Source organism: Nerophis ophidion, linkage group LG23 (genome assembly GCF_033978795.1).
Source record: "Nerophis ophidion isolate RoL-2023_Sa linkage group LG23, RoL_Noph_v1.0, whole genome shotgun sequence".
NCBI lineage: Eukaryota > Metazoa > Chordata > Actinopteri > Syngnathiformes > Syngnathidae > Nerophis > Nerophis ophidion.
This window is the reverse complement of record NC_084633.1, coordinates 4,667,871-4,680,637: the sequence shown is the minus strand read 5'-3', so window position 1 is coordinate 4,680,637 and position 12,767 is coordinate 4,667,871. Positions and strand designations below refer to the sequence as shown.

The 12,767-nt window shown below is 39.3% G+C and overlaps 2 protein-coding genes across 4 annotated transcripts in view; one reads left to right on the top strand and one right to left on the bottom strand.

Annotated features, from left to right (window-relative positions):
• The first annotated feature begins 1,868 nt into the window (after window positions 1-1,868).
• Window positions 1,869-11,920, top strand: cpsf4 (cleavage and polyadenylation specific factor 4). Its single transcript, XM_061884972.1, has 8 exons — window positions 1,869-2,284; window positions 2,410-2,460; window positions 5,820-5,972; window positions 6,056-6,151; window positions 7,863-7,956; window positions 8,049-8,115; window positions 11,163-11,318; window positions 11,423-11,920. Exons 1-8 carry the CDS (start codon window positions 2,182-2,184, stop codon window positions 11,489-11,491), a joined length of 789 nt encoding a protein of 262 aa, XP_061740956.1. The 5' UTR covers window positions 1,869-2,181; the 3' UTR covers window positions 11,492-11,920.
• Window positions 11,921-11,955: 35 nt separating this feature from the next.
• Window positions 11,956-12,767, bottom strand: part of atp5mf (ATP synthase membrane subunit f) — a 36,665-nt gene continuing 35,853 nt past the window's right edge. For all 3 annotated transcript variants that reach the window (XM_061884973.1, XM_061884974.1, XM_061884975.1), the window contains exon 4: window positions 11,956-12,089. In XM_061884973.1, coding sequence (XP_061740957.1) covers window positions 12,061-12,089 — 29 coding nt within the window. In that variant the 3' untranslated portion in view covers window positions 11,956-12,060. The remainder of the gene's footprint in view (window positions 12,090-12,767) is intronic.

The following is a 12,767-nucleotide window of genomic DNA, read 5'->3' as shown; positions in this document are numbered from 1 at the left end:
ATTCGACTAATTTTAATGGGTCTCACTGAGGAAGGACTATGAATGGAAAATAACATTAATGCACAAAAGGTGTCGAGGAAAATGTGCTATATTAAAAAAAATAATTTTATACTTTAATTTGATTTGTTGCCATATAAGGAAAAGCAAAGCAAGTTTATTTATATAGCACAATGCATAACGCATAATTTAAAATGCTTTACAGATAACTACAAGATAATCATAAAGATAATTAGAATTTAAATGTAAATGTAAAATCAAATCATAATTAAAATAAAAAAAATATAGCTAAGACACTTTCAGTTGTGGAATGCACAATTAAAATTGGCATTTTTTAAAAACAACAAAAAATAAAAAACAGAATAAAAAATACAAAAAAATGGGCTTATCTAAAACATCTTCAATTACTCCAATGAAGACAATAATTAGTTTACTTTTTATTTTTTAACCGTTTTTCCAATATTTTATGAATAATTTGAAATCCGATGGGAAAATTTGGGTTTTACTTTCAGAAATCGACTTTCACGAACAAAATATTTTTCTTGCAACATCGTAATATTACTAATCATTTCTATGTTGTTATCTTTCATAAATATACCATATTCAATCTCTCCTACAGTAAATGGGGACATCTCCATGCAATTATCTTTCAGCCATCCATCCATCCCATCCATCCGACCTCTGCCAAAACAAATGTATGTTGCGTTTGTTTACAAACTATCAACTGTTAGGATGATTATGTAAGTTATCACACAACTCTTATGCTTAAAGGCTGCATGTTATAGTTATTATTAAATGCGCTGAAGTTGTACTTTTCTATCTGTGCAAAGGGACAGCTGGCAATCCAAAAGATTGCGAGTCGTCTCGTATCAGTGTTGTGTCCAGACTCAGTCTGCTGACGGCAAAGGCCGAGCATCGAGTACCGTGACGTGCAGACAAAGCAGAGACAGGGCGATATCACGAGTGTCAGCACATTTGCATTTCTGAATAATCATATATTGTGTCTGACTGGGGCTGCTTCAGTGATGTAACCAGGGACCTCCCAAATAAATGCTGGAGCATGTGGGCTGGACTATAGAGCAGTGGTTCTCAAATGGGGGTACGCATACCCCTGGGGGTACTTGAAGGTATGCCAAAGGGTACGTGAGATTTTATTTAAAAATATTAAAAAAATAACAATTCAAAAATCCTTTATTTATTGAATAATACTTTAACAAAATATGACTGTGAGTTCATAAACTGTGAAAATATTGTAAATGCAACAATACAATATTCAGTGTTGACAGCTAGATTTTTTGTGGACATCTGCCATAAATATTGATGTTAAAGATTTCTTTTTTTGTGAAGAAATGTTTAGAATTAAGTTCATGAATCCAGAAGGATCTCTATTACAATCCCTAAAGAGGGCACTTTAAGTTAATGATTACTTCTATGTGTAGATTTTTTTTATTTATAATTGAATCACTGGTTTATTTTTCAACAAGCTTTTAGTTATTTTTATATCTTTTTTTTCCAAATAGTTCAAGAAAGACCACTACAAATGAGCAATATTTTGCACTGTTGGACAATTTAAGAAATAAGAAACTGAAGACACGGTGCTGTATTTTACTTCTTTATCTCTTTTTTTCAACCAAAAATGCTTTGCTCTGATTAGGGGGTACTTGAATGAAAAAAATGTTCACAGGGGGTACATCACTGAAAAAAGGTTGAGAACCACTGCTCTAGAGCGTGGTTCGGATCTTTAACTAGAGTACAGCCCAATAATGTGTCTCCTCGAGCAAAATTTAACTCTGTCTCTGCATGATTCCTTGCTTCTTGTCTGTTTAACAGATGTCATCAGTGTTTGAACCAGACATCAACTTCAAGGGAAACGCTCCCTCCGAGGAAACGGAAATTACGTCGCTTCGGTCAAAGGTTATTGTGCGCGCCTCTCGTGTGTCTCAACTAGCAACAGCGTAGAGAAACGTTCCGTGACAAAAAAAAACTAACTTCTAAACCATTCCGGCTGTTTTGTTTCACATAACACAAAAGTCGTTTTACTGTTATTTACGTGGTGTCTTTAGCCTAAGGGCTAGCCTGGCTAGCTTTGGTCGGTGGCTGTTGAAGAAATGACCGACTAATTAGCTCAATAGTAGTTAGCTAGCTTAGCATTTAGTTCGCTAGCGGCACAGGACAGAAGCAAACATGCAGGACTTACTGGCTAACGTGGACCATATCAAGTTTGACCTGGAGATTGCCGTGGAGCAGCAGCTGGGGGCTCAGCCTCTGCCGTTCCCCGGCATGGACAGTAAGTGCTCTCATGCTAACTGCTACCTAGCAGCAGGTGACGATGGGGGCGCCAACTACGTGCAGACCCCAAGAAGACTGCTGCTTCTGTTTTGTATGAAGACTTGAACTATGATTCCCCCTCAGAATCCGGCTCCGCTGTGTGCGAGTTCTTCATGAGAGAAGAGTGCCTGAAAGGTAAACACAAACACACCACGAGTCACATTTAGAATAGAATAGAATGCCTTTTATTGTCACTATGCACAGGTACAATGCGATTAAAAGCAACCCCAGTGTCAGTGCGATCGAGGGTCTACAAATATGCAAAACATAGGAAGGAAAGAAAAAGAAAAATAGTGCAAAAGGAGGTAAGGTGCATAGTTCAGTCCTGAGAACGAATGTTCTGAATGTGTTGTTTAAATATTATATTATATACATATATACAAAATAATTCAGACTGTGGGTGAAAATTAAAAATTGCACACAGAGAGCTTCTAAACCAGGGGTGTCAAACGTACATCCCGTGGGCCGGGTCAGGCCCGCGAACAGGATTTATCCGGCCCGCGTGATAAGTTTGCAAAGTATTAAAGGCCTACTGAAACCCCCTACTACCCACACCGCAGTCCGATAGTTTATACATCAATGATGAACACATGCCAATACAGCCTTTTTAGTTTACTAAATTACAATTTTAAATTTCCCGGGAGTTTCGTCTTGGAAACGTCGTGTAATGATGACGTGTTCGCAAGACGTCACAGGTTTTTAGGAAGTATGAGCGCTGCGCACACACACAGCTAAAAGTCGTCTGCTTTAACAGCATAATTACACATTATTTTGGAGATCTGTGTTGCTGAATCTTTTGCAATTTGTTCAATTAATATTGGAGAAGTCACAGTAGAAAGATGGAGTTGGGAAGCTTTAGCCTTTAGCCACACAAACACACGGTGATTCCTTGTTTAAAATTCCTGAAGGTGAAACTTTACTATGGATCAGAGCGCGGTCAAGCGAACATGAATCACGACGGAATGTCAACCAGCAGGGTTTGGTGAGAAAATTGTGGTAAAAAGTCGCTTCTTACTGGAGAAAAGCTGAGCTTGTGCCGTCCATAGCTGCCGTCGACTCCCCTGAGACACTGGTGTCAAGACACCCATGGAGACACAGCTCCGACTATCAGGTACTATTTAATTCACTAAAACACTAGCAACACAATAGAAAGATAAGGGATTTCCCAGAGTCATCCTAGTAAATGTGTCTAAAAACATCAGAATCCGTCCCAATGCAATCGCGTTATTTTTTTTAACTTGTTTTTATTATTATTTTTTTTTTCTAGTCCGTCGTTATCAATATCCTCAAACACGAATCTTTCATCCTCGCTCAAATTAATGGGGAAATTGTGGTTTTCTCGGTCCGAATAGCACTTTTTGTTGGAGGCTCCCATTAAAATCAATGTGAATATGGGAGGAGCCATCAACATGTGACGTCATCGTCTGCGACTTCCGGTAGAGGCAGGGCTTTTCTGTTAGCACCGAAAGTTGCAAACTCTATCGTGGATGTTCTCTACTAAATCCTTTCAGCAAAAATATGGCAATATCGCAAAATGATCAAGTATGACACATAGAATGGACCTGCTATCCCCGTTTAGATAAGAACATCTCATTTCAGTAGGCCTTTAGAGCATATTGAAAGAAAGAAACTGCTGTTCTAAATGTGTCCACTGGATGTCACAATAACATTTCTGTTAGTACTAGCAAGAAATACAAAGTGAAGCGTGGCGGCTTTTTCGTCCCGCGACCGAAATTAAAATAAAAAAAAATCCCTGCTTTTATTTCTTCTACTTCAAACACATCATTATTTTTTACTCCCCCATAATGTCTCTGTCAAAAACGAGAAAACTTAACCATTTAGAATACTTTTTACCTCCGTTTCTTACGGTTAGTTGAGTTAGCACTGGATTGAGACGTGGATATGACAAAAAATACCTAGAAGAGTTTACATGTGTTTTTGTTAAATCCGTGAAAGACTGTGATTTAAAGTTTAATCCTAGCTTTGTATATATACTGAGACAAAGTCTAAGCTCGTTTTTTTGTAGCTGCACCAACTTCCTCAGAATTTTCAACAAACTTGAAGTGTTTGTCCAGAGTATTATCCTGGATTTGTACGTTTTCAGAATGTGCTTGTTCTATTTTTGGCCAAAGTAAATCGAAGAAAACAACACAGAGTTAACTTTATTTTTAAGTTATCATGACAGGATTTTACCATTCCGGCCCACTTGGTAATAGGTTTCCCTCTATTCGGCCCCTGAACTAAAATTAGTTTGACACCCCTGTTATAAACTATAAAATCAGTGCCTATGGGAGTTCACCGTGGTTATGGCTTTAGGGAAAAAAAATGTTATTGAGTCTTTTTGTCTTAAACCTGATGACGCTGTAGAGCAGGGGTGTCAAACTCATTTTAGATCGGGGGCCCCATGGAGAAAAATGTACTCCCAAGTGGGCCGGACTGGTAAAATCCCTGCACGATAACTTAAAAATAAAGACACTTTCAGATTGTTTTCTGTGTTTAAAAATAGAAGAAGCACATTCTGAAAATGTACAAATCATAATGTTGTTGTTTTTTTACACTTACATGTTGCGGTTAATAGTATTTTATCTTTATTTTTCGTTATTTATATTTTCTGAATGAATGATGTGATAATGTTCATCCGTCAACTGAATGGTGTTCATTTTCAATCTATCAAGATAAAAAAATATCAAAATCAAATTACAGTATGCCATGTATGTAGTTTGATGATTTTCCTCGATTGATGGAGTAACGTGATTTATTTTGTACATATGTACCATCATGTACAGCAGGATAAAACCTGTACCGTACGTTTGACACCCCTGCTGTAACGCCTTCCTGAGGGCAGCAGGTCAAACAGGTCAAAGCCAGGGTGGGAGCTGTCCTTGATAAATTTGGTAGCTCTGCTGAGGCAGCGGGAGGTGTAAATGTCTATCAGGGAGGGCAGCCGATGATCCGCTGTGCTGCCTTTACCACTCTCTGGAGCCTCTTCCTGTCTGCAGCGGTGCAGCTGCCATTCCATGCTGTGATGCAGTATGTCAGCAGGCTCTCAATGGATGAGCGGTAGAAGGTCAGCAGCAGGTTGGAGTCCAGGTTCTACTTCTTGAGGACTCTCAGTAAGTGCAGCCGCTGCTGAGGCTTCTGTGTGATGATAGTAGGGTTATCTGACCAAGAGATGTTGTCAGAGATAAGGATGCCAAGAGACTGGAAGGTGTGGCCCCTCTCCACACACTCACCCTCAATGTAGAGGGGGACTAGGTTAGTGCTGTGTTTCCTAAAGTCGACGATGATCTCTTTGTTTTTTTTGGTGTTCAGAGCAAGGTACTTATCTGAACACCAGTCTGCTACCTTCCAGACCTCCTCTCTGTAGGCTGCCTAGTCCCCCTTTGAGATGAGTCCGACCACCGTAGTGTCGTTCGCGAACTTCCCTGGTTTTCTGAAGACAGATATTCACCACATGCAAATATCCTTTGTTTTTGTTTACACTTCATTTGCAGGTGGGATGTGTCCTTTTCGGCATATCAGTGGAGAGAAGACAGTGGTGTGCAAACATTGGCTCAGAGGTCTTTGCAAGAAAGGAGACCAGTGCGAGTTCCTTCACGAATATGACATGACTAAGATGCCTGAATGCTACTTCTACTCTAAATTTGGTGCGTTTGCAAAACCTGGACATAGTTGCAAAAGAGTACTTTTTTGATGTTTGATTTTATATTATCTGTTTTGTGTCCCGTAGGTGAGTGTAGCAACAAGGAATGTCCCTTCCTGCACATTGATCCTGAGTCGAAGATCAAGGACTGTCCCTGGTATGACAGAGGCTTCTGCAAACACGGTAGGCTCTTTGACATCTACAAGTAACCCTACTTCGGTTTTGGGTTCAGTTTTGTTATATTTTTTGGTGCACAAATCTGTTTTCCTCTAAAAAGTTCTTCATTTTGCTTGTCAGCAAAAAACACATTATGCAGTAAACATATTTGGTGCATTGAATACTATGAGACTTTTCTTTCAAATTAACAAGGTGCAACGATATATCGATTTATATTCAACTACATCGATCTGTGCTTGGCAAGTTTGCATTTCGGAAGTTAGGTATGGATCGAAGTTAGTTTTAAAAGGGAATCGATTGATTATTAGAAAAAGGAAAACATTGGATTTAGGAATGGCTGACTTTATATGAAGTTTAGTGCTTTTAATAATAAGGACTTTAAATGTTAAGTCTGTGCCTGTCTGTGGCGTCATCATAACAAAAGTGGCGGATAGCTACGGTGGTGGAGAAAGGTCATAACAAATGCAAACGCCACAAGACAATATCAATAATAACAACACAAACTTTCAGCTACAGCACGATTGCCCAGACCACAGCAAAGACAAATGACAAAACAATAATATAAAGCGGCATCACAACTTTTAAGCCACAAAAAACACGACCGACAAAACTGGAGTGACAGAGGCGCAAGTTACCGTGACGCACCGACTTCTGGAACGCGACAACATTAAGTTACAACACAGCAACTCGTAGCCAAGGAAAATTTATTTTTTCAGAAAGATGGAAATAGTAAAGATGGATCAAGGAGGCTATGGAAATTAGGAAGTAGGGGCCAACACCATCAACAGGGATGAGGGGGCATATTTGCTTCCCGCACACCTGGGATGCTGTACTTCATCGGCAAAGACAGCATGGAAAATGGACATGGCGGATTTAACTATTTAGCAGAAATTTCTCCTGTTAAAATGTTGTTCACTGTGGTTTTCCCTTTCAAGAAATAACAGGATTATAAGAAACTTCACCTGCAGTGTCCAGTATCTAATTATTAATTTCACAGTCACAGTGGTTGTTTTTTGTTTTGTTTTTGCTAAGACGTTACTGAATTGATTTCAACTCACTGAATTGTTTCAGTCAAAAAAAACAAAAAACATCCCTGAATCATATTGGCAAACACAAATTCTGAATCAAATCAATGTTAAAACGAATCATTACACTCCTACTTTTAAACGTTTAATACCCTCTTATTTGTTGATCACTCTTGGACACCAGTGCTTCACACCAGGGGTTTAGCAAATAGCAAGTGGTGCCCCCAATTTTATTTTATTTTTTTTAATTTAAAAAACTTATTTTAATTATTGTATATATCAAAGTGCAGTTGGATTAGCGTTAGTGTACAATAATGTGGGCCAACACAAGGACAAGTAAAGGATTGTTTCCGGAACAGAAAGTTTTCATCCACAAACTCAAATATAATTTGAACAAAAAGTGTCCGTAGAGGTTTTTAGTACATGCTATATCCGATAAATTGAATGAAGTTGTTGTTTCTTCAGAATGTTGTCTTTCAACTTCAATGCTAGTGCTGGCCATAATTCTTAAACTACACATACACACGTTGTCCTGTGTATTTTTCAAAGTATTACTGCATTTCTGCTGCATTCTTACTGTCCAATGGACTGCCTGATCCCCGACAAGACCAAACTTTTGTGTAATTAAGGAAATGCTCTTCAGCAATGAACATATTAATGCAATTACTTTTTTTTAATCCTTTCTGTTTCAGGCCCTGACTGCAGACACAGACACACAAGAAGAGTGATTTGCGTTAACTACCTGGTTGGCTTCTGTCCAGAGGGAAAATCTTGCAAATTTATGCAGTATGTTCTTGTTTGCTTTCAGCATAAGAATGTATACCCTGGATGTTAAAATGCAGTTTTTTAGGCTGTAATGTCATCTTGTTTCTCTTCAGCCCTCGTTTTGAATTACCAATGACTGAGCAGCCTCCTCTGCAGCAACAAATTCAGAGTCAGTCAAAGGTGAGACCTGCTCAAACACAAACACAAGATGAAAGGGATATTGGTATTCTGATCACACACAAATGGTTAAAACAAGTTTGGGATTTGTGGAAAAAATTCACGCTGTAGTAATATTACATCATGACCGTAAGGCATTTATATAGAAGCATGTCAGGGGGATTTCCTCATCTTGATTTATTTCAGGAAGCAAAAGTGGTGAATATACCACAACAAAAAATGGCAGTAATTCGATAACTTGTCAAGCATTAATCAAATTATTGAATTGAATAACTTATTAGGACAATGCATATTGATCAACACATGAGCAAAAGCCTCGCAGTGAATACACTAGAATTAACTACAATAGCTAAATCGAATCTGTTCTCCTAAGGCAGGCACCATTAAAACAGACGTACATTTACAGACAACATCATAAATACATTAAAAGATAACTTACAATAAATATTAACAATAAAAACAAGTCAACATACAACTAGGGCTGGGGGATACGGCTTTTTTAAATATCTCGATATTTTTAGGCCATATCGCGATACACGATATATATCTCGATATTTTGCCTTAGCCTTGAATGAACTCTTGATACATATATTCACAGCAGTATGATGACTCTATGTGTCTACATTAAAACATTCTTCTTCATACTGCATTGATATATGCTCATTTTAAACTTTCATGCAGAGAGGGAAATCCCAACTCAGTCAATTGACCAAAGCTGTATTTTAATAAACAGTTATTAGGCAGTGGCACAAACATTCATGTCATTTCAAAACAGAAAGTGCAAGATTGTCAGAGACATTTTAAAACAAGCTATGAGTGCATTTTCTGTGCATGATTTCACTAAGATGACATATCAAAAAAACACTAAATTAAAGTGCACTTTTTGTACAGAACGCCACTACAATGGTTAAAAACAAATGAAGTGCAGTTGTGCATGATGTCACAAAATATATTTCAATAGGTGTCACATAAAAATGATCTGCATATCAAATAGTATATGTCCTACGGTGTTGATGTGTAAATTGTTGCTTCGACGTTTTGTGGGTGTAGCACCGAACGGAGATGTTGACATGCAGTTTCAAACACTCTTCATCCTCTAGCGGGTGACTTTTAAAATGATGCTACAAATTTGCAGTGCTGCTACTTTTGGTAGCAACGCTTCTGCCGTATAAATGTTCCAACATGTTCCCGCTTGAAGCCAAACCACCGCCAGACGATGAACCCTGTGCTGTGTTTCTTGGGAATGAATTCTTCCTCTTTTTGTTACCAGATTTGCACCTTCTCTCTCTCGTATTACCACTCGCAACACACCTTTAGCATCACAGCTAATGTTACCCATGCCGCTATCTCTCTGCTCGGGGAGGGCGTGTGACGTTGCATGCGTGACATATGTAAGAAGGTGCGCTTGTTTTAAGTGTCTGTTGGAAGGAGAAACAAGAAAGAGGAAGGAATGCATGCAGTTTAATGCCCGCAGCTAAAAGCAACTGTGTGAGAACGTACACTCGAATATCACGATTTAGTCATTTTCTATATCGCAGAGAGACAAACCCGCGATATATCGAGTGTTTCGGTATATCGCCCAGCCCTACATACAACAACTAAGTGTGCATATTACACATGGGTATAGGTTTTTTTTTTAACCACTGATTTAGTGGGGTTTTTTGAAGGTTGGGTAGCTGGCACAGTTTCTAATAGGAGCTGCTCGTGTGTTCCATGCCTGTGTGCCTCTGATAGAGACAACCGTTTGACTAAATTTAGTCCAACATTTTGTCTGCGGAGGCATGACATCTTGCTCTTCTGCCCTCAGATTATTGAGGTTCTTGGGTACAGAGTTACGGGCCTCTACTTGGGAACTCTTGTCAATGGGATTAAAGTCTGGAGAAAGTGCATGTACATAGCAATACATAGTGAAGTGAATTATATTTATATAGCACTTTTCTCAAGTGACTCAAAGCTCTAGTGAAACCCAATATCTATGTTACATTTAAACCAGTGTAGGTGGCACTGGGAGCAGGTGGGTAAAGTATCTAGCCCAAGGACACGACAGTGACTAGCGGGGATTAAACCGGGAACTTTCAGGTTGCCGGCACAGCTGCTCTAACGACTGAGCCACGCATCTTCCAGGCTTCCGTAGATGAAACGTTATTCACCTCTTATTATAAGCATCCTGATGTCACTTGTCATGATAAGAGCTTGTAAAAAGTGGCTTGCAAGGACAACTGTGTGTTTGTGTGTGTGTGCGCTAGTCGGAGAGTGACAGCTGACATTTTGACATTACTGCTCTACGGGTACTCCGGCTTCCTCCCACCTCCAAATATATGCACCTGGGGATAGGTTGATTGGCAACACTAAATTGACCCTAGTGTGTGAATGTTGTCTATCTGTGTTGACCCTGTGATGAGGTGGCGACTTGTCCAGGGTGTAAACCACCTTCCGCCCGAATGCAGCTGAGATAGGCTCCAGTGACCCCAAAATGGATGTCAAAAAAATCATTTGATGGAGGAGGCTACATTATGAATGTGTTTTCTATTAAATAGTCACACAGTCCAGATGAAATTGCACGCACTGAACATCCGTTAGTACCAGGATTGTCCCAAACAGCAGTTCGCTGTCGCCACACACAAACAAAACAACGACGTACAATTATATTTATGATTGTTAATTCAGTGGCATTATGGTCTACTTATCCTCATATCGATGGATGTTTTCAGGTGTCTCAATTGAAGCGATCTGAATAGATTTGAGTTTTCTGCAAGTTCCTTTTATCGTTTTAATGTGTGGTGTACACTCTGCATCCAAACTTCACCTGTAATATAATGGCTCACCTTCCATGGCGCTGGACTTACTCCAGGCTCAGAGGCTCGTAAAAGCAGAAGTACTTAAGTTGATGGGAGAATATGCAAACCAGAATTGACGGTGGACGCCCACATTTAAGGGTAGACTCCACCCAATTTTAAAATGTCAAATTAGGGTATTTATGAAGTTTCACTTCAAAGTCCAATATCCACAACGCTCATGTGAAATATTTGCTTCCTGCTCTCTTCCTGTAGATGGGGTTATCCATGGGCCGCTCGTCACTTTCTTCAGCTCAGTTTGCCAGCCAAGGCCACCGTTCACATAACCACTTCTCCATGGGTGGGAATCAACACAACAATCAAATTTCTGGCAGAGGTCCACGGCCGCTGGACCAGGTCACCTGCTATAAGGTGACTCATCTAATGACCTTCTACGCTTCTCCCTGTGGTTTCATATAGTACAATTATAAAAAAAAACAGACACTGGTCTATTTGATTTCTCTGTGTGTTTGCAGTGTGGAGAAAAGGGCCACTATGCCAACAAGTGCAATAAAGGCCATCTTGCGTTCCTGAGTGGACAGTGACCTTTGAGCTGCAGTGAAGAAGACCTGCAAGTGAGGCTGAAGTCCCAAGTGAAAGACTGACAAAAGCCACGTGTGCCATCTTCATACACGCGGAGACACTTCTGTCTTGGCCTTCAGACATTGTGCTCAAGATGTTATGGTCACTCATCACGTGGGATATCCCAGTGGAATTTTCTACCAAATTTATACGCAGATATCACTTTTTCTCAGATGATTGGACATCTTTAGTATGGCGCTGAGATGATATTTTCTTCTATTAGCTGTATTTGCATTAGCCTTGATCCACATTTTGTGAACAGTTTAAACTCTGGAAGTAGCTCACTGCCTAAACTAATCATGATACAAAGTGTATAGTTCAAACACCACAACTGATGCCATGATGTCCGGACATTCTCCTAGTGTGTAAATAAATGTTCCATTCTAAAATGAGACAGATTTGTACTAATTACCACACAACACAAATGTCACAATAACTGTTATAGTTTATTGGTCACAGATTGAACTCAAGCTGAGAAAGGAAAGAGTTGGAGGAGCTAAAGAGTCCATCCGTAGGGTCGGATGGCTGTTGGTTAGTGGTACTTCCTCCAACGATCATGTTCTAGAAGGGAAGACAAGCAAAGCATGTTGACATGAAAAACACTTCAAGTCACGCACTAAAACAATAGGCCCTTTTCCACCGCAGGAATTTTTTTAGAAAACTTAAGATCCCGTTTCCATAAAAAACTACACAGATACATTTAGTTCTTTTCGGAGTTCCTTGGTGGGACTTTTCCAACAACCAGGAACCTTTATGGGGGCGGGCTGTGCTGTCGAACGCTGATTGATTGAACACAATTGGAGTCGTTCTTAAAGTTTATTTTCAAACTCACGACCGCCATTGAAAAATATGCGGCGACTTTTTTATTTCTTCATTTCTATTACAACAAACTTGACACTCGAGAGAAATAAGAAAAGGAGCTTTCAAAATGCAGGAACGTTTGTGGAGCATCTGTGTGCTAAAAATGCTAATCAGTGGAATTAGTGTTTTTACTCAACCGTAGTCTTTCAACTATATGGAGTTTGTTTTACTTTTGACAAACATTTTGTCACGAGAAGTGGACGGACTCTTAAACATTTACAGAAGGGTATGAAGCCAGGATCGAAGCAGCGACCTCATGCTTACTACAGACTTCATTGGATAAACGTAAAAAAAAAAGGCAGTGCACACAAGTGGAACAAAGGTAAATAAATCAAATATAACTATTTACTTTAATACATATCGTATAAGTCAGGGATG